At 36.2% G+C, this 21,774-nt stretch overlaps 1 protein-coding gene across 2 annotated transcripts in view; it reads left to right on the top strand.

Moving 5' to 3' along the window:
• IFT74 (intraflagellar transport 74) overlaps positions 1-17,192 on the top strand; it is a 38,049-nt gene extending 20,857 nt beyond the window's left edge. For both annotated transcript variants that reach the window (XM_074569204.1, XM_074569203.1), the window contains exons 13-20: positions 274-353; positions 3,493-3,546; positions 6,208-6,305; positions 7,284-7,410; positions 11,131-11,294; positions 11,969-12,094; positions 14,547-14,607; positions 16,324-17,192. In XM_074569204.1, the coding sequence (XP_074425305.1) occupies positions 274-353; positions 3,493-3,546; positions 6,208-6,305; positions 7,284-7,410; positions 11,131-11,294; positions 11,969-12,094; positions 14,547-14,607; positions 16,324-16,439 (826 nt within the window). In that variant the 3' untranslated portion in view covers positions 16,440-17,192. The remainder of the gene's footprint in view (positions 1-273; positions 354-3,492; positions 3,547-6,207; positions 6,306-7,283; positions 7,411-11,130; positions 11,295-11,968; positions 12,095-14,546; positions 14,608-16,323) is intronic.
• Positions 17,193-21,774: the final 4,582 nt, after the last annotated feature.

Below are 21,774 nucleotides of genomic sequence, written 5' to 3'. Positions count from 1 at the left end.
CAGTTGAGTAAGTTAAGAACTACTCATGACTCAACAAGAAAGGTTTTTAATCAAAAAGAACAGCAGTACTTATATTTAATACATATAGGGACTAAGGTGAAAGCTGCTTTACATAGACCTTTTATAATAACAGCAATCCTCCTGATTGCTTTCGGTTTTGATAAACTTAGGTTTGCTATTTTTATTCTTGCTTTTTCTCTCCATTTTTGTCTAAAAAAAAATAAGTATTTTACAACACGTTTTTAACCTTGGATTTCATTATCTATTTGTCAGGCTGACAGAAGTAAAAGAAAAAATAAACCATTTTAAAAAGGTTATTCAACGGCTTGATATGGATCTGGAGAATCATCAAGGTAATATGACTAGAGTTGTTGCAGACTCTGCAGAGCTGCATCTGTTCCTATTGTAACACATATTGTTATGGAAATTAGTTGCTTGAAGCTTTTAGGCTTCTGCAAACGTGCATTATTCACCATCAGAAGAAGGTTTTGTTTCTAGGGGTGCAGACTTCTCTTTTCAGATGAGAGAAATGGGGAGTAACCACCTTTAGTGGCACATTCATCAAGTAGTAAAACTACCATATAAAATAAAAGTACAGCTGTCTGGTTTTCTGTCGCAGTTTTATTTTTAGGACTGCTTGAGGAATAAAAGTTTCTCTTACTGGCAACATTAGAACCAGCTTAGTTTTAGAAAAGCTTTTATTTATTTTACCTTTTACATGATCTGATACACTGTCAGTGAGTGTGGAATTGAGAATGTTTAATAATAGTGTGTAAAGCATGCAGAATTCAGTACTATTTTATCTGTCCTTAAAAATTCTTGAGTTGGTCTTTCTAAGAAGAGTTTGGGAGCTGCCTAGCAATGGCATTAGCTTAGAAACTTGCCTCCAGCAAACACCTGCTGTAGTACATTAGGCTAGGTTATGTTGGGATTTGTCGTAGCACTGGAAGTCACAGTTACTTAGTTTGAGCGTAGGCCCTCAACAGCTGTGGAACATTCTCCTTAAAATGGCGATTCATCCTACGAAAATCCTTCTTCTAATTGTAAGGACTATTGTTTAGATAGGAGTTACATAACTATGTGCATACATTTGGGAAAGCTTTCTAACAAGTTATTTAAATTCTATAGGACTGATGAATTAATGTGTTTATGTCCTTTTTACTTTTCTTGGGCAATCAGTGTAAAATTTGGCTGTAAATTTCTTCAAGGTGAACAAATATTTCTAAAATTGACCCTAAACAGATGTTTCATACATCTGTTTCTCATCTTTTGCATAACAAAATATTTCATATTTCTCCAGATATTTCATTATTTTTGCGCAAATAATTTGTTAAGACTGTTTTATTAGCTTTCTTGTTTCCAGATAATATCATTGCCAACTTCACTATTCTGCTTTAATTTTTCCTTTTTTTTTGGCTTGCAACTCTTTTTTTGTATCTTTGGAGAAATGCAGAAGGTAAGAAGCGAGTTGCTTATTGCATTTTATAGTTAGGTTTACACACACAGTCATTCATTGCTGAACTGTATGTCTTTCACTGTTTTAGAAAAAAAACTTCTATTGAACAAGAGGGTTTAAACCATATGTAGGAGGAAGCACGTGCTCTCTCTCAACCTGTGAGGAACAGTCAGGATATTCAGAATAAAGTTACTTTGTGGTATAATACAGAGGGAATTATACCTGTTGGTATAACATGGAGGGAATAAAGAAGATATTCATAAGGAGTAGCTTTAAGACACAGCAATCTAAATTCCCAATGCCCTCTTCTGTAGTGAACGGAGAGAGAATCACAGAGGACCATTCATACTTCTGCTCTAAATCAGCATCTTGGTGTGTCCTTTAGATTCCTTTTCTCTCTCCCTCCCTGGTCAACTTACTTCTGGCTCAGTATTTAAACTGTTCATTACAAAGCATTCCCAAAACTTCAGCTCATGAAGTGTTTTAGTTAAATTTAAGGTAAAATAGCCAGTGAAGAAGAAATTAAGGATTTTTTTAATGTTTCAGGATAAGTATTTCAGCACTAGGAACATTTTTGAGTGGGAGAAACAAAATAAAAAGACTGTAAATAGAAATAACTGTTTTTAGTTTTCACTTAAGAAAGTCTAAACAAGTAAAATGTCCACCCACTTATTTTATGTTCCATATATTAACAGTTACCTTTAACTGATTAGTCAAAATCAACATTAACTAGTAATGGAATAGACTTAACACATTATAAATTGCATGAGAAGCTAGGATATTGATACAATAATGCCATATTTTGAAGAAAACTGCTCTGTAAAGACATTTCAGAGGTTGTGTTCTTTATTTCAATTTTTTTTTTCTTTAAACAGTTGGCAGATCATGTGGCTCTCTGTTTCGTGGATCACTGTAACTAGGCATTTTAAGAGTAGAACATACTGAGTTATTAAGTGTTGGAGACTGGCCTTGCAAAATGAAAGAGAGAATCCAGCAAGGAACAAAGCCACAGCTGCAAGGAAGCTGGAGTAGAATCACAGTCCCTTAGGGGCCCACGGCTGTTTTTATTGTTTATATATACTAGATAAAAAGGAAAGCCTGAGAGGTTACAAGTAAAAAAGACCTGGAGAAATTTGCTTGCTCAGTTATATTTGTATCTACTTCATTTTTTTTTTCTTTGTATTCTTTAAAGTTATAAGATTATGCTGAAAATTAACCAGTGACCACAACACAAATATTAAGAATTTACATGTTTGAAACTTAAAATTATTCTTAGGAGCTGAATTGTCTCATCTCCTTGAAACCTGTGACAAATATATCAGGTTCTCCCACTTTACTAGTACATTTTAATTAAGAGCTATTTATAGTCAGTGGTTGGATTTTAAAATGGAGTGAATTGTGTTGTGTGTTATTCAGTACTCCTAAAACAGCTATAAAGAATGAGAATGGAAATGTTATTTTAAACTCAATTTAGAAAGCTTTCTTTTATTTTATTTTCTGCATTTTATTTTCCTATGCCATTACTTGTGCAGTTTTCCTGTTTGTTTCCCTGAGATTGTCACACTGTTGCTTACAAGCTGTGTATCCTTATGAAAGTCCATTCTAATAGGTGAAAGTGCAATTAAAATGGCCTATACGGTAAACAGAGCTGCAGAACGTTTTAACTAACCATGACGCCCAAATACACAAAAACATTTGTTCTCTATTATTCATTCATCTGAATTCATCTGACTTCATAAAATCCTATGAACTTTCTTTTTTCAAACTAAGTATTTATCCCACTCTTATTTATCGAGAATTCTAACCTAAAAAAGGTTCTAAAAATTGCATTGAGGCTGATTTATTGCGCTAATTATATTCCTTTTAATATAGAACTGTGTATGACATAGTTGAAGTGACTACATTAAATGACATGGGATGAGTCGTGTAGTTTCTAGGCATGCAGAATTTTTATTTTTAAAACTGACATTTTGCCTACCTAAAGGAATCCAGGACTGAGGCAGCATAAAGTTCAATCAATGTAACCTCTATTGCAGGAGAGGAAAACTGGAAATACAAGGAGCTGAAGAAGAGGGAAGAAAGCATGGATAGTAAGTTGTCTAATATACTTTAATTAGGTCTAATTCAACTAAAGTACAGGTTTTCTGGTATTGTTAACACTGAGTTAATTCAGAGCTGAAAAGAACTGATGTCCTGATCTTTGCATAAAGTTTCTGTGATCTGCTTCAGAACAAGATAATTGATATCATAGCACTTACAGGTACAAATATTTGGAGCATCTTTCAAGGCTTTTCATCAAACATTAAAGGTCTTTGGGTCTTAGGAACACACCTCTATTTTATGAATTAATTTTAAAATTAATTTAAATAAAAGATATTTAAAACCAGCTGTTCAGATATGTACAGAGCTGTTTTTAAAATATATCCTATTGCTAGTATACCGTAGTAGGCAGTTTACAAAAAAAGTTGGTCTGTTACTGAGCAAAACGGGAAAATAATCAATAAATATGCCATGAAGGCCAAAGTATGTAATACCTTATTCTAACAGTATTCTCTAAAAATATTCAATGTAACTTATGGCTAGCATGATACTGAAAAAAGGTCTCAGCTGACAATAAAGAAAGATGGATAAGAGCATACTTAAGAGAGTTTTTGTATTTTCAAATTACCTGATTTCCTGAGAACCAAAAGGGCAAAAGCTTGCTTGATCTTGATTTTCAGTATGAATAGAGACTATGAAAGCAGGGCCTCCTGATCGTTGTGACTTTTTGGTGTTTGGTTCTGCTACTGCCCTACGCTGCTTCAGGCTCAGTTTTATAAAATCATATATTTGTGGATGTAAAGTGCTTTAGTTTGCTCTTGTTTCATATTTTTGAATGGTTTTCCTTCATGAAGGTGCTTTTATTTCGTTCCTCTGCCTTCCCTATATATATGCTTTGGGAGATTCAATATCCTCATTGCCTACAGCTTCCTTGGAAGCAAATAAATAGTTTTTATCAAGATACTGCAATGAACTTATTTAAGACCTCTTGCTAAGACACATCAAAGGCATGGCATCATCTGTTACATGGAAAAGAAGTGGCTCAGACCCCCACAAGACACAGGTGTTGATGAAGCCTTTGCTCACTACTAGGACACTATAAACAGTTAAATGTGATTGAAAGTTTTGTGTGTATTAGGTTATTTGAGTGATTCTCTTTGTAAAAATTACCCACTTAATTTTTTAACCAAAAATTGGAAGAATACCTCAAATGTTTTACAAATGTGTTGTACAATGACTTTTATTGACCTCTAAGAATTCCAAGTGTCTTTCGTCCTGAAATCTCCGCCTGAGAGGTAGTCTTTGTAGTATCTTGGTATTGTCCCCTGGCTCCAATAATGCACATTTTCCCCTCTAAAAGTTTTAGAAGCTGACTCTGTGAAGTGTCTCTGTTAACTCTTTCATGGACGGCATTGCAGATAATGTCAGATATCATAACATATCAAAACAATAGTTTCCTTATCCATAAATGTTTTATTAATAAAGAATTTTAAAATTAGGTATTTTTAAATAATCCTGGATGCTCTGGGATCCGCAGTTCCTATTCCTCATCAGTAGCTCCTTCTGTCTTCTTTCTCTGTTCCCAAATAATTCATCTTGAATTTACTGTTATGTAATCCTTCTTGCTCAAACAAGCAGCTCTCCCCTTTTTCATCCAGCTAGAAAACTTGCAAACTCTTACATCTCCTCAGTGCTCCTGTGTACATAGTCCATGTTTTGTGAGGACACCCAGCAGGAAAGGGATGATCATAACTTATAGCCCTGGGTGGCATCTTGTTGGGCCTATGACTTACATGTGGTGGGTCCAGCACTTTTTTTTCAATATGTCTGTCACCAGGAATACAATGTAGTATGCCTAGGACACAAATACAGAGTGCATACCACCACTACAACTGTCTTGTCAGATTCATAGAATCACAGAATCACAGTATCTTCATGGTTGGAAAAGACCTTTGAGATCATCGAGTCCAACCAAACAACCTACAATCTCTGCCACTAGAGCATGCCCTGAAGTGCCACATCTAGACATTTCTTAAACACCTCTAGGGATGGTGACTCAACCACCTCCCTGGGCAGGGTGTTCCAGTGCCTGACCACTCCTTCAGTAAAGTAATTCTTCCTAATATCTAATCTAAACCTCCCCTGCTGCAACTTCAGACCATTTCCTTCAGTTGGACACTTATTAGAATGAACATAAATAAGAGATGCAGCAAAGGGACATCATACTGAAAGAAGGAGATGGTCACAGGTCCTCAGCAGTGTTTGGCATTTAGTTCAGGCTATTAGAGGTAGTGAAGTGAGACATTTCCTTTATTTAGTAGCTTATTTTTATAGCTTTCAGAAAAATGAAGACCAACAGCTGCCTAGACAGGCATTCAGAAAGGTGTCAGAAATGATGGTGGTGAAACTCCTTTCCCATTGGGTGGCACCCCTCACCTAAACAGTATCTGAGAAGGTGGTGACCTCATGTCACTTATCAGTCGAATATGTGTCTCTGGAAAAGTTGTCCTCTTTTTCATTCCCATTCATAAGTTGACAAGTTTCAAGGATTCTTATCACATGTCTCTTTAAATAAACCATTAATCTTAAAGTAACCTGTTTGAAATTGTGCAGCTTATCAATTTAATACAAGGTTATGGCTGGAAACAATGAGGGCTTGTGCTGTGCTCATGCAAGTAACAGTGTTCTTTATCATGCTTCTTGTTGTCTAGATTTTCTTGAGACTTTTGAAGAGGTGAAGAATCAGGAATTGGAACGAAAGGCCCAAATAGAAGCCAACATTGTTGCACTCCTGGAGCACTCAAGCAGGGTAAGTGCATTTCCCTCCTCCTATGGCAAGCTAGGAATTTAGAAGCACAGAACAGGAGAATGAATGGATAAAGAAGGATGGTAAGGGTGGCGGGTTTTGTATATTATCCAGTCAATATCTGTATGATAATCTCTTAAAAGTATTAAACTATGTACAGCTGTAGTTTAAAAAAAAAAAAAAAAGAAAGCTTTGTTTAATTTCTCTTTATTTCTGGGGAAAGAGTTTTGAATACTAGATAATACCGGTGACCAGAATAAAACAAATGTTTACATAATTGCTCTAACTCATCATCGTTACTATAATGGCCATTATTCCATTCATGATAAACATTTCAGAATACTGCTAGTAGAACTACTGCAATATTTTGTTCACCTGAAGTCTGCAAATCTCGGTTCATGGGTATTCTGTCAATACTATTAAGTAAAAGACAACATTCCAGTTGTCTCTCTGATCTACTAAGATTATGTCTAGAGTACCCTGCTGTGTAGTATTTAATGTAAACACTTTAGAAATTGTTCCCATTTGCAGTGTGCCATTTTTTTGCATTTTCAAAACATTTTTTCTTTTAACATTTTTGGTTCCTATGGAATTTTTTCTCATAGAAATCTTTCAGCTGTGTAATACTTTGATTATATCACCACTTTAATTGTCTTCTAACTCTTTCAGTATGGTATACCATAAGGTATATTTTACGCAATGACACTTAATTTAAAAGAGATCAATACGGCAACACAGTTTATACTTGCTGCATTTTTGTTTCATCTTGTCTGGCCTGGCCATCTTTTATCAAAAGCTGGCAGAATGAAAATCACTCACATTTAAGTCAGTTCAGACTATTTCCAGTGTTTTCAGTCTTTGCAGTAGAAAAGCCAAATAATAGACAATGTACTAGGACAGGAGAGATTTTTACTTGTCCAGTTACCATTTGTTGTTTCAAAGATACAGCATGTTCTCATTATTGTTATTGGTAACACACAGAATGTGAATCGTATGAAACAAATTTCATCTGTTACCAATCAAGAGCTGAAGATAATGCAGGAAGACCTCACTTTCAAATCAAATGAAATGCAGAAATCACAGAGTACTGCTAAGAATCTGCTTACAGGTGAGATCACCAATGAATTTTCAGATTCATTCCTTAAAAAAATTAAAATTGTTACACTAATAACAAGATCAGTGATCTTCAAATACTGAAATACGAATAAAGTGTCAAATTTACAAATTGAAACTCTTGTGGGTAACAAGTTATTTATATTCCTCAGGAGTATTTCACTTACTATTATCAGAAAATTATGAGTTTCCTGGCACAGATGTACGTTAAACAGATGTATTTTAATACAGGGGTACAGAGTTCTTTGAGCTAGATGTTTGACTTACTAATATTCACCTTGCAATAAACATTTTTCATAATCTTAATGTAATTTTTAGTATACTGAAGTAGAGACACAGTTATCTAACCATGTGTTATTTGGAGATGTAGTTCTTAGTATCACTTACTTATCATTTGTGCCTTTCTAAAGGGATATGTACCATGGGAGAATAACTGGCAACAACAGTAAATAGCTCTCAAATTCTCAGGCTTTGATTCTGCAAAGTGAATATTCATTTTGACATCACTTTGGAATTACTCAAATACTTAAGTGTAAGAATCTGCATGATCTAACCTGTAATTTCAAAAAGCAGACAGTATTTTTCTTTCATTTCTGTAACAAGTAGCTATTTAGTTCTTTATTTGCACTGTTTATAGTAGAATTGTTCTCATAATTCTAAGCCTTTGCCAATATCATTATTGGTTCAGCAAGCCTTTCCTTGTTTGTTTGCCTGAAAGGAAGGGGCAGGAATTAAGAACTATAAATCATTTTCTCAGAGGGCTTTTACGTGCTGTACTTGGTAGTAATTTTCAAAATAGGAGCCTGTATCGTAACTTCAAAGTAGTTATGTGCAATAAAGAAGTTATTATGCACAGAGCGTTACAGAAATTGATTGTTGTGTTGTGTGTTTGAACATTTAGCGTTTGCTTGTCTGCAAATACTCATTTTGCAGTTGTAGTGTGGTTTAAAAAGCTGGGCCATGCATTAAAAGTTCATATATGACTTTTGTTCTTTTGTGTAAGCATTAATTCTTATTATATTACAGAGGATGTTCTGGAAGCACATAGCACTATAGAGACATTATTGAAAGACATATTTCTTTCTTCGCAAGGGGAGAAAAGGAAGTGACAGTACATAATTTTCAGCAGATCATTTAAATGATTCATAAGTAAACTTCTGAAAGCAGGGAGTCACAGATATTGTAATAAACAACTTAAAATTCTTTAAAAAATACAGTGAATGTTCAGTTTCAGTGAAAGTTCTTCCTAACCCTTGAATTATAGCACAGTCATCTTCAGGATTCTTTTGTTGTGATTAAAGTCTGGATTTACATATTTTCTTGACATAACAAAGATATAAAAAGTCCACCAGCAGAACCCTTAGGGGGGAAAAAAAAAAAAAAGAAAAAAAAAAGGAAACCATGAAGAGTAAACAGAAGTGCTGATGGCATAGTTTCCCAAAAACATTTCCCTGGGTCACTGTAGTTTGGTCTGAGAGTTTGCTACTGCGCACACAGCGCCTGCTAGACGCTGCAACTTCATGGCGTATCAGAAGGAACTGGACTGCATCCTTTTCCTGTCTCTTCCCCTAGAGAAGTTTTGAGTTTTTTTAGTTTTGAGGTTTTTTTCATTGAGGCTATTGCTGGATAAAGATAAAATTCACCCCTTCCAGTTTCTTCCATTTTCACCAGAAAGTGTGAATGGATAGGAATAGCCCATTGCTGTCTCACCGTAGTTTTTATCAGTATACAGATAGAACAGTCTAAGAATCCTTTCTGGCTTTTTGGCATTTATGTTCTTATTACTCTTTGTATGTAAAATAAATCCTAATTAATCAACTATGTATTATTTTAAAATAACAAAATATAAATATTAGAACAACTCTATAAAATGTGAAAATGCTGTGATTAGGCCTAAATAAATCCTTAAGAAAATCTAAAGTTGTTTTCTGCTTTTCCCCTCCAATTTGAATTATTTTGATTTTATAATTCTATTTTTTACTGTTTTTAATGTTAAGGCCCTGATTTATTGAGGTCCTTAAGCATTTGCCTGCCTATAAACCACAGTGCCATAGAGAGAAGAGAAGTAGAGCTGTGGTCTGTTCAGTCCTGTTTTAGGGTCTGGCGTTGACCAATACCAGGAACCTCAAAGTGAAACTATGTGCAATTATGAAATACTCTAGACACGGGGAAGGTGTTTTCTCAAGCCCTTTAGGGTGGAAGGCAGCATAAAGATCGAATCACAGACATGCAATGCAGTTTCAAACCTTTTATTTTTAAACCCTTCTTTCTACCAGTATGGATTTTTTTTTGTATTTATATAAATGCTCTTTGCACATACAACACCTTTTCAGTCTTACCTTATAGAAGTGTGTTTCTCAGGATAATTGCATACTGTACACAAAAATCTTGGCTTTTTTTATTTTGAGGTTCCTAAAGAAATCCCCAAAGCACTCCGTAATAAGCCAGAAATGTTGATTAAAGCCAATATTTCACTCTAAAAAATGAGTATATGACACAAATACACAAGGGGAGAGAATAGTACCAAAATCTTGCCATGACAGGGTTTTGATCAGATGAGATTTTCCCAAATAATTCCACTAAGGAAACCATACCCACATTTTTTGGAAAGGTGAACTCTTCCTCTCTCTCATATGCCCATCCACTCCCTTCTGCCATAAAGATCTCTACTGCTTTGGTTAGTTGTGGGGGGGAACTTCCTACCCTTTTTCCAGGTGATCAGAACAAATCTGAGTGTGTGAGCAAAATATAGTCAAAGCTGAGAGAGGTTTCTTTGTGCTGCCTCATCCTGCCCAATAGCATGCTTTGGGAGATATTTTAGAATGTAGGAAAAAACCTGCATTATGTGTGTCATTCTTCTGAGTTAGACGCAGCTCTCAAACATGAGATTATGTAGCCATGTGTTTCAATGTTCAGGAACATGAAGAAAATAAAATGACAAGGCTGCAGGTCAGAAAACCACCCAAACCAAGTCTAGCCACATCTAGTCCTTCCACAGGGTGGATAATTTGTCCCCAAAACTGGATCAAGTATATTTTTTTATCTTTATTGTGTCCTCTCTTAAGCATCTCATGTCTGAACAGTTTCAGTCTTTACATCTCTCTTCATATAAGAATCCATTCATACTTCTAATTCCTTTAATTACCTGTATCTCTGTTGTTTCTTTTTAATGGATTGTCAGAAGTGAATGCTGTATATTGTAGCACATGCTCATTTTGTAAGGTTTGACAGTTCTGTGGAGATACAGAAGTATTTTCCTGTACAGAGTGAATATTTAAAGCAAATTTGGCTATTTACTGTCATAAAACTAAGACTTATCATATACAAGCAACATAAATAATAACAACATGATGCTAAAAAACTTATAAAAATATATTTTTTAAATTGTCTGCAGTTTTGCAGTCAACTTTTTGTACGGTATCACCACTGCTTTCAGACTTGAAATTGACTGATACTATAAACAACTTTAACAACAGAAATACCCCATTGTAATATAGGAAATCACCACATTTTCATTACTCTTCACTTACAGACTATAATACAGTAATTGTACTAAAGGAGTCTGATTTACGGGATGATTGTGAAGATCAATTTTTTTTCGTTCATTCACATTAACATTCCCATGAATATCAAAATCAGAAAGATATGCAGGAGCTGTTTGTGTTGCTTAAGTATTCTGCACTGTTAATTAGAGATTGTGTATCTGTTGATCTAGAGAGTCAAAAACTACAGATGGACCTACAGAAGATGGAACTCTTGGAGGGCAAGATGGTTGATGAACTGGCTTCTCTTAAAGACAAAATCGAACAAACAAAAACAGAGTTGGAGGTCTATAATAATTTGCCAGCTCTGAAAGCATCAGGAGAAGAGAAGAAAAAGGTAATGAAAGCAATGAACCCTTGGATTATACAGAATTTGTGTGGTTTTGATCACCTAGTGGAGGGGAATCCAGGCTTGTGACTGGGAATCCTGACTGATAGCTGAAAACTGGGCTCGCACACCAGTACAAAGGCTTGCACACGTGGTGCTTCTCTGCTTATATATGTGATTTATTAACTGGGTACATGTAGCAGGCTATCAGCTGGATACCTTTCAATAACGTCCTTCCCCAAAATCTCCCATTTATTTTAGTGATTCATCTGAAGTTTTCTGCTGTAACTTATGACTACCTGTAAGTTTGAATTCAGCCATCTAACCACAGAACCCAAACAAAAAAGAAAAATCCATCCTGCATGTATTTGCTCTAAGACAAACTCCATCTAGAGCACTATCAATTTAACATGTGATAAATTTCCTACAAATTCTTAACATCAGTGTTCCCACGTGTGCTGATATAATATGGTCTAAGCCTACAACTTGGTCATAACCATTAAATTCTTTAAGATAGAGAATGCGTTGATGGAGAAAAGCCTTATGAGTTCTTTATGCATGTGATCTTGTTCTGAAAGGAAGAAAAAGTAGCATCCTGAAAGCTGTATTAAAATAATTAGTCTATAGCCCACAGCAAATGAACTCATCCATTAATCAGTTTCTGTTGTTTTTTTTCCAACTAGAGACTCCAGGATGACAAAGAAAAATTAACAAAACGAAGCCATGCTTTTAAGAAAGTAATGGAACAATTGAATACAGAGTATGAGACACTAAAGAGAGAGCTGCAAGACAATGAGACACATTCTCAGGTACAGCTCAAGCGACATATTACCTCTTCAGTTGTTTCTATTGCAGTTTTAATTTTCTTGTACACATGAAGCATTGTGTCGACGGAATCAGTTTATTCCTTCTCAGTGAGTTTTCAAAATTGTGTGTTCTAAATGCATAGCCGTGTTTTCTGTTTTCAAACAGAAGTTAATATCATGCCAGTAAACTTCTTGTAAGGTTTGGATTTCAAAGTTACTAGACAGAGATCTTTCTGAGCTTAAAAATTAATCCTTTGTGTGAATCCTTTGTTTAAATGTTTGTATTTATCTTGCTCAGATCTCTCCCACTTTTGCCATTTCTTTGCTTGAGGAGTTTCGAGGACCAACTTAGGAAGAAACTACAGGAAAAAAAAGTCACTGCTAATTAGATAAGATCCCTTTTGCTTTTAAAGTTACAGTAGTAAGTTTTTTCTTGCAGTCTATATTATTCCATTTCCCTTTTTCCAATCCTTCTTCTCCTTGCAGACCACTGAAGTTTTAGGATTTGTTCAGACTTCTTTAAACCCAAGGGACTTTGGTATACAAGTATATTAACATTTGTATTTCAAAAGTGAATCAGGAAGGAAGATGTTTATAAACTCTTGAACAGCTTTGATTCTTCCATTGTAAACACCCATAAATTGCTGTCATTTTGGCAACAGAACTTTACTGGCATATAGGTTTGAATGCACAGAAGGAAAATGGAAAACCTCCAAATAAGCTGAAAAATGGAAATTTGTTATTTTTTCTGCATTTCAGTGATTTTTGTTGTTTCAGGTTGTTGAGATCTTTGCCGCTTAAAACTGTAACTTTTTCCTTATTCAGTTAAAAGCTGAAGGTGGTGTTTGTACATATTTAAGGTAACTTTCTTCTGGAGTGAACTTTATGGTGCAGATGAGAAGGCATAGCTCTAATTGAGGAGGTACATGGATACACTCATAGCGTAAGATCATCGTGGTCTCACTCTAGGGTGATGATATAAATCCCCACAGCTGCACGCCAAAGTGCACAAGACTTCAGATATTGTATAATCTTTATGCCAAGATCACATTCTTATTCCTAGAGATAATGTAAATCAGAAATTGTCACCCAGCCGGTGTTAAGATACTTGCGTAATGATGCTAAAATTTTATATAAAGTAGTAGTTGTACAGCATTTCTTCAGTTCATTAAGCTGTGGCAGTTCTATTTCAATCTGTGCAAAAAGGATTTGTTTCTTTGCTTTTAATGTCATGAGTGTAAATGTCTTTAGGGTGAATAAAGGTATATCATAAAGTGGCTGATTAGTTGACATGCATCAAGCATTGTGAAGTACAAATAGCGTTTACGTATCTTGAGGGTTCGTGCAATTTTGCAAGCAGTAAACCGTACGAGTTGTAGTGTTCAAGGAGTTACTATAAAAATACAATGAATATTTCCTTTGGTATATATCGGACTGTTTTAAACCTAGGCTCCTTTACCAGCTGTATTGCATGTAGCAACATCTACAAAGGGGGCAGTAAAAGTTATAATTGGTGAGAAATATCATATCTTGGGAAAAAATGACATTTTTGCTGTGAAGCAGTACACTAGACAACTTACTCTTCACCATAAGATTTACTTTGAGTAATATAGCAGGTATTTTCATATCTTCTGGCTTAAGTATAAGCTTTTAAGTAAAATGTTGCAGTATTTTCCCAATTTATTACCTTAGTTTCCACAGAAAGTTTAGTCTCAGAACGATTTTCAGTTTTTGCATTTAAAAATAACATCTGCCTATCTTGAAATGCAGAACCTTGAACAGTAGCATCAGAAAAACAAATATTATAAAATTGTATTGTAAGGAAGCAGCCATCGATATAATGTCCACATTAGTTTCCTGTTGATGCTGAAAGTATTGAAGAAGTGCCAGCACTTAACCCACACTCCTACAATCTTCTCGCTGCAGCTCTGTTCTTATCACAGCTTCTGGCATCAGACAGGAAACTTAACTATGGAAGTAAGGAAGTTTCTTCTGTATAGCTCGAAGTCCAAGACAGTGTCAGGAAATATTGTATCTTTGGTGATTTTAGATCTTACTGATTTTAAGGAGAGATCGTTTAAATGATATGAAGTATAATGAGAATGGGTATCTCCCTGCAGTGTTCACCTTTTTACTTCTGACTTGCTTACACATTTCCCTATGTGACAAGTCTTGAATTCTCATCTGATTTTTTCCATCTACCACTGCAGTTGCATACAGTGCTCTTTTATAGGTAGATATATAAAATGTTAAATTATATTCAGGTTAATCACTAGTAGTTTTAAAAATCATTTTGTTGTGGTTTGTCATATTTGCAGGTTTTTTTTGTGAGATAACTTTGATCTTACAAGGTGATAGAGCACAACGTATCGATACAACAGTTTTCGGAGATTCTTTGTGTGAAGTACGTCTGTAATAATTGTTGTTTTCATTTTGGCTCTTTTTGTGTTTTCAGCTTACAAATTTGGAGAGGAAGTGGCAGCACCATGAGCAAAATAACTTTATGATGAAGGAATGTATCCTTTTCTTTAAGAAATACAGTAAAATTCACACACTGTATTAATTGAGGAAGAAGTCTGTTTCCTCCAGCAGAATAAGACAGGACGGAATGAGGAGCAGGAGACACGGGAGGAGGGGAAAGGTGATGCTTTGCAAATGTCTGATTAGCCAATAGATATTATATGGAGCGAAACTTGCATGTGTTGTCTGAAACAATTTTAAGGGGTCCTAATGCCTAAAATTTGTCTTGCAGTCTGGAGTTTTTCCTGTTGGGTCAGTTTTGCCATTAGATTTCATATGAAGATCATCTTCACATATGTCTAGGATTATCTGAAATTAGCCAGCAAGTATAGCATTGTTTGAAAATCTCTACAACATAGTGACTTTTCATGGTATTTTAGTTATAAAACACAATAAATATCAATGATGAAAAAGTAAACAACAAATTGTATGCATTTAATGTATTTCTTATCAAATAAAAGAGGAATTGCATATTAGAGGGGAAAAAAATTAGATACATGGGATAGATAAATAAGGTATGACAAGAACATGCAAAATGGCTGGGGTGGGTGAACAGCAGAGTTGAATTCCACTAATCATATAAGACCTTCCAAAACATCAGCAAAATCTTATTTGCTGCAAGCGATTTTCATAAAGTAGTTTTTGAAATTAGGAAAGAACACTGAAGTTTTTTTAATTAGAATTGATGTTCTTCTTATCTTGTACAATTCTCCGTAGTTATTGTAGAGATCTGAGTGGGGCATAGTTGCAGTTTTATTTTTTATTCTATTTTTTTCTGATTCAAATTCACTTCAATAAATTCACTTCTTTAAAATTACTTAGGAAACAAAATAACTGAAATAGATGCATAGAATCACTGTCACATGATTATATTACAAATGTAATTGGTAAAAGTAACCTTAAAGTTATCATCCAGTGTTGTGTGTTGGACAATGGACATGTCTCAGATAATGGCACAAGAATATATTTCAGGCAAGTCTGTAATAGCCTAGCCATCAGGGGAAAAAAATAATATAGGATCTGCATGTATTGTTATCTTTTTCATATACCAAATATCCTATTTCTCATATCTGCTCTAATTCTTAGGAAAAGTCTGAAAAAGGTCTTGGACAACATAATGTAACTGGAGCCATCTCCTCTATGACGAAGGCTCTACAGGAATATTTTATTAAGGCAAGAATCATGGATCCTATTTTTTCTAACAGAAAAATACTCTAAAACAAACTTAAGCGTTGTTGATTGGGATATTAAAAGGACCTCCTAACTTGCTATAATGCATTTCCTGTCCAAGTGCAGACCCTTTTACAGAGTTTTATGCCTTCTTGAGCTAGTGGAAAGAAAGGTCCTACCTTCTTGGACTAGAACTTTTGTAGACAGAGTTCTAAAGTGCCAAATTGTATGGCTGCAATAGCTAACTGCCTTGAAATGGGTTTGTTTGCAGTGTAACAACAAGCAGAGTCTTCCACGAGGAACCTATTGCCTATAAAGATGAAAACAAAACTGACTTAGGCGTGTAGTCTCTTCTTTTTACCCTGCTTGGCATGAGATGACAGCTAGCGTAAATCTTTTAGATCCAATTTGATTTTTTTCCATTATTTGCAATCCTTTGACGGTTTTGACAGAAGGAAACTTACTGTATTGTGGTTCCCTTATGGTCTCAAATTATGCTAATATTTATACTGGCAGTTTGTTTCCTTAATTCTTTTAATCAGTTATAGCAACTAAAAGTCAGGAGAGTGACTACCAACCAATAATGAAGAACGTGAGAAAGCTGGTCACAGAATACAACAAAGCTCTCATAGAAGCTTTACAGAACATCAAGAACTGAGCTGAGGCACTTCCTTCCTGCCCCAGTGGACCGACAATGAGAGATGTGCACAGGCAGCGTGGAAAGCTGGAGTACTGAGCTCATTTGCTCACCTCTACAGCAACAGATGTTCTTAAAAGTATTTTTCCAGGTTTTTAGAAGTCATGGGTTTTAATAGTATCCCTCCTTTTGCAACATTTAAAAATTTTAGGAATAAAGTTCTGAATATTAGAAACTTGTAGAAATAAAAAGGAAATGCTGCACAATGAGTGTAAAATCATCAGAATATTTTACTGAGAAACATTGCTGGATCGCGTCTCAAATGTGAAGCTTCAGTCTGCTTTACACAATGAATCTCTAATTGTCTTGTAGTCCTATCCCTGCCAAACAGAATAGGAGTTTTCCCTGAATAAGGACTGCCTGACAGGCTCTCCTACACATTATCTTGAATGAAGTATGTAATAAGATAAATGGTAACATCAGCATACCATCCCTATTTAAATAGCAATTTTTTAAAAGTAATGAAAACATCTAAGGATTGCAAGCATCTTGTCAGTCAGAACTGCGTCATGGTGTAAAATTTTATAATAAAAGCAAGTGTACTTTGGATCTGTCAGCAAATTTTCATTTCCCAGTTAAATTCCTTATTTTACATTTTTTTAATGTAATGAGAGAACTGTGATAAAAAGTAGTGAAACATAGCTAATACTGACCTTGTGTGGCGCATTTTACTTTTGTAGTATTCACCAATAAAGGAAATAACAGGGAAAATTATTTATGGTTTTTGCAGTGTTTTATTTCCTCAGGTTTCAAGCTGCAGTGTCACAAGCAACCACTTCTTTGACAAAAATATATAGGAAGAAATTAAACATAGAACAAAACTAGGATTGATGCATAAATAACAATGTGCTTTATGATACAGAAATTTCAGAAAAATTTACATAAAACAAAATTTCCATGTATATATTTCCCTCACATTCTACATGTAATGTAATTATAAAATACCTGTTGATAATTTCCTCCACCTGGTATGTTATAAGCTAGTCCTGATCAAAGAGAAAAAAGCACAGTTGACTATTTTTACAAAAAATAATAAAAAACAGTGAGGTCTGGATTTATAGGCGTTCTGCTCTCTCTTAGAGAACTTTTCCAAAAGAGGATTAGACTATATGGTCCACTTTACAGAAGTGGAGTACAGAAAGAGTTAGAAAATGCACTGAGTCCATTAAAACAGAAGTTCTGTATTTTTGTCTCTAAATTTATCCAAATCTATGGTATGTCATTTACATACCATATAAAGAGGTATGTAAAACAAGAATATTGAAGGTTCTTGCAGAGAGCACTGTGTTTCCAAATTCAGCACAGTAAACGCTGTTGCTCTGTATATTTGTGTCTGTATAACGTTTAGAGATAATGGAACAGGATTTCTATAAACCTAGGACTGTTATCTATGGGAAATTCCCACTAATGTCTCTTCCTTCCTCTCAAAGTTTCAGCTATTCCAGAGAGAGCCCATTATTTGTTGAGATAAAGTTGAAGTCTAATACTCTCACCAATCAAACCATCAGCTGGAGAGATCGCCTCCTGAATTCCACTTGTGCTACAATAACATATTTTAATGAACAATGGAAAAAAGCTGCAGACTGAATAAACAGACTGCTTTAAATTCGCTTTCATTCAGGGCAGGGGACGGTTTTATTCCTTGGTAGTGATTCTCTAAAACAGCATGGTGAAGTTCACAGGTTCTTGTTGTGTTCCCTAGGAGATGCCTGTCACAAAAGCCCTCTCTCCAGCATACTGTTCTCGTTCTACTGAAGGATCTCCAGATTACCTGTTTCTGTCTCAGAATCTCGTCCTTCATTCCTTTGCGGTTCATCCATATGGTCCTGGATGATGGTCATAGTACACGTGACTGAAAAGAACTGTGTGGATTCTGAATGGCCAGCTATACAGCAGGTGCTTAATCTCCCTCTAGGAGATCAATAACTCATTCCCAGTAGAGAGCTGAGCAAATTGTATCCATATCTAGCTCCTAAAGTCTTTTTTTTTTTTAATACAAGTTTAAGTACCAGACACAGAGCACTTTTTTCACCAAAGCTCCCGTGTGTATATCAAGACACAAATTCATTGACACAGGTCCTTCTACCTAGGCAATCTTTTATACATTTTATGCTGACTACATACTGACAGGACATTAATTAAGTGGCAGCTTCTATGGGGTGGAGAAGTTTAAAACCTTTTCTGCTCATATGTCTCACCAGGGCTGAGTAGAGGTAAGGATCACCTCCCACAGCCTGCTGGCAATGCTCTTCCTAACACACCCCAGCATACTGTTGGCCTTTTGTGCCATGCATTGTTGGCTCCTGGTCAGCTTGGTGTCCACCAATAAAGGACCCCAAGGTCCTTCTCAGCAAAGTTGCTTTCCAGCTACTCAGCCCCCAGTGTGTATAGGTGCCTGGGTTGTTCCTCCCCAGGGGCAGCAATGTGCATGTACCATTGTGGAACTTCGTGAGATTCCTGTCTACCTGTTTCTCCAGCCTGTTGAGGTGCCTCTGAACAGAGGGACACCAATCTGGTATGTCAGCCACTCCTCCCAGCTTTGTACCATTTGCAGAATTGTTGAGGGTGTGATCTGACCCATCATCCAGGTCATGAGTGAAAAGGTTAAACAGTCCTGGCATGAGTATCCACCCAGGGGTACACCACTACTGACTGGCCTCCAGCTGACTTTAGCCTGCTGAGGACATGGTGAACCCCAAGTCAGTTCTCAGTCCACCTCGCTGTCTGCTTACCTGAACCATATGTTGTCAGTTTATGAGCATTTTATGGGAAACCGTGTCAAACACCTTGCTAATGTTGAGGTAAACAACATCCACACTTTTCTCCTGGCTCACTGAGTTAGTTGCCTCATTGTGGAAGGCTATGAGGCTGGTTAAGCTTAATTATCCCTTCATAAACCTCTGCTGTCTACTCATGACCATCTTCTCATCTTTCACGTGTCTGGAAATGGTTTCCAGCATAAGTTGCTGCATCAGTTTCTCAAGGACCAAGGTAAGCCTGACCAGCTTGTAGTTCCCTGGCTCGCTCTTCTTGCTCTTCCTAAAGATAGGAGTGACATTTGCTTTCTTTCAGTCTTCGGAAGCCTCTCCCTGTCACCATGAAAAAAAGATAATCGAGAATGGCCTCGCAATGCCATCAGCCACCTCCCTCTGCACATGTTGGGTACATCCCAACAAGCCCCATGGATTTACATATGTCCAGTCTTTAGAAGTTCCCTAACCTGGTCCACCTCTGGGAAGATCCCGCTGAGGCATTAGGAGACCAGGTTTTACGGTGTCTGTCACTCCAAATCCCACTTCACTGGCACATGGCATGGAAATAAGCATTTTGGTTTCCAAATCTTCAACCAAAGGGACTGTTATTTCTGTGCTATGTTTTGTGCATGAGGATAAGCATAGGAGCTCATCTTCTTATTGGTCTCCCTGCTTCATCTTGCCTTCACTGCTTTTCACTGTGATGAAAAAAAACTTATTTTTCTTTCCAAACCAGTTGGTTTTTTTCCTTGCACTGGTGAGCTTAGAAGATGACATGCAGCACTCCTGTGAGGAATTCCAGGCAGGCAGAACACTGAGATTCTTTTTTAGTTTTTTCTGGCTGACAACATTAGTTAATGTTAATGCTTCTTAGTGCTGTTTCACAATGAGAGGGATGCGTTTCCGAAGTGAAGCATTTGTAAAGTCTTTCAGCACACCGCTATTTTTTTGCTGCAAGTGTAAAAGAAGAATACAAGGCATAAGGCGGACCTTATGGTGAGGCATTGGCCATAAGAATATCTTACTGTGAGGAGAAAGATATTAAAATACTTACTTTATAACTGTTCTGCAAAGTATCTGCTTTGAGTGAACACCTTGGAAACGTGCCTTGTAGTGACAAGGCATCTGGGTGAAGTGGATGTGGCAATTGTCCTGAGTGAAAAAAAAACACCCTTGGATTCTGAAAGATCATAAAACCAAAGTTCGCTTGAACACATGCAGAATGATGAATACCAGCTGACCACTGAACCCTACATATGTTGTGTGTGACAATTCCAGCCACAGCACAGCTGTGAAATGCGGTTTCATCCCTGGGAAGGGGAACTGAATTACTCCCAAACAAGAGTTGCCATCTTGTTCTTCCTTCGTAAAAAGGGAAGGAAGCCTTTAAGCATTTCATAACTGCAGAGATGATCTGAATCCAAACCCCAGCTTTGATCAGCCATTCGTTGGGATTGGCAGAAGTTTGGAGCAGAGGAAAAAATGTTCCTTGCCCATGACTCGTGGTCTACACTTGCAGGTTCTGCTTTCAGGAAGGAGGAGTAACTGCACAATTTGCCAAATGTGTGAAATGGAGGAAGCCTCCGACATTTAAAAAAAAAAAAAAAGTGCCAGAAGTGTAAAATGATCCGCTCTTGTTTCCTCTTGTAAAGCTAATTCCTTGAAAGCTACATTCATTTAAAGTGACTGAGCTTGACTCACGGAGCGCTGGTACCTTTGGATCAGGCCCAAGATTTCTGCTGCACCACAAAGGATGAGCAAAGGTGCAAGACCTCTGTCTCCAAAGCACAACACGAGCCTGCTCATAAACAATATTCCAAGTGGAGAGAGGGGACTCAGCACCTCTGAGAATTAGAAAGAAAAAGAAAATAATGATTATAGCAGAAATTATCAGTTACGCATGAGAGACAAAATTCCAAATAAAGCCTTCAAATTTTCAGTATCCTTCCTGTTCCTTCTTTTTCTTCCAAATCAAATGAAAAGAGGGTGTTTATGGCTTGAACTTGTGTTCAGGTTTCTGGTATTTAATAATTTTTTAGGATTACTGAGTTGAAAGTTACTGAAATCCTTTACCTATACACAAACCTACATTTTAACTTTTTTAACCTGTCTTTCACATTTCCATATTTCAAGAAATGCTAAAATTATATTGTTCAATATGTTGCCATTTAGAAATCTTTCTCTCACAGAGAGAGAAGACTGAAGTTAAAGCCAGAATGTTCAAGAGAAGGAACTGTCACACTGCAGCTCACCAACCGTGCGCAAGTGGCTCCCCTGTAACAAAATTTTGGCCAATACCCAGTGTGACATAAATTTGGAAGCAAAACTAGGTTGACAGCAAATTTGTCCCTAAGTTGCACTTTTTTAATGCTGGTTAAAGTTAAATAAAGTTAAATGATGCAGTCATCAAATAAAACTTATAATTCAAATCACATTAACAGTGTGAGATTAATTCAGTGGAAGACAGTGGGTCCTGCAAACAGGACTTTCAGAATGAATTTTTGCAACCTTAGTGGATGAAAACACTAACCCTGAGATCTAAT

Source organism: Larus michahellis, chromosome Z (assembly GCF_964199755.1).
Source record: "Larus michahellis chromosome Z, bLarMic1.1, whole genome shotgun sequence".
Taxonomy (NCBI): domain Eukaryota; kingdom Metazoa; phylum Chordata; class Aves; order Charadriiformes; family Laridae; genus Larus; species Larus michahellis.
This window is presented reverse-complemented; position numbering and strand designations above follow the sequence as displayed.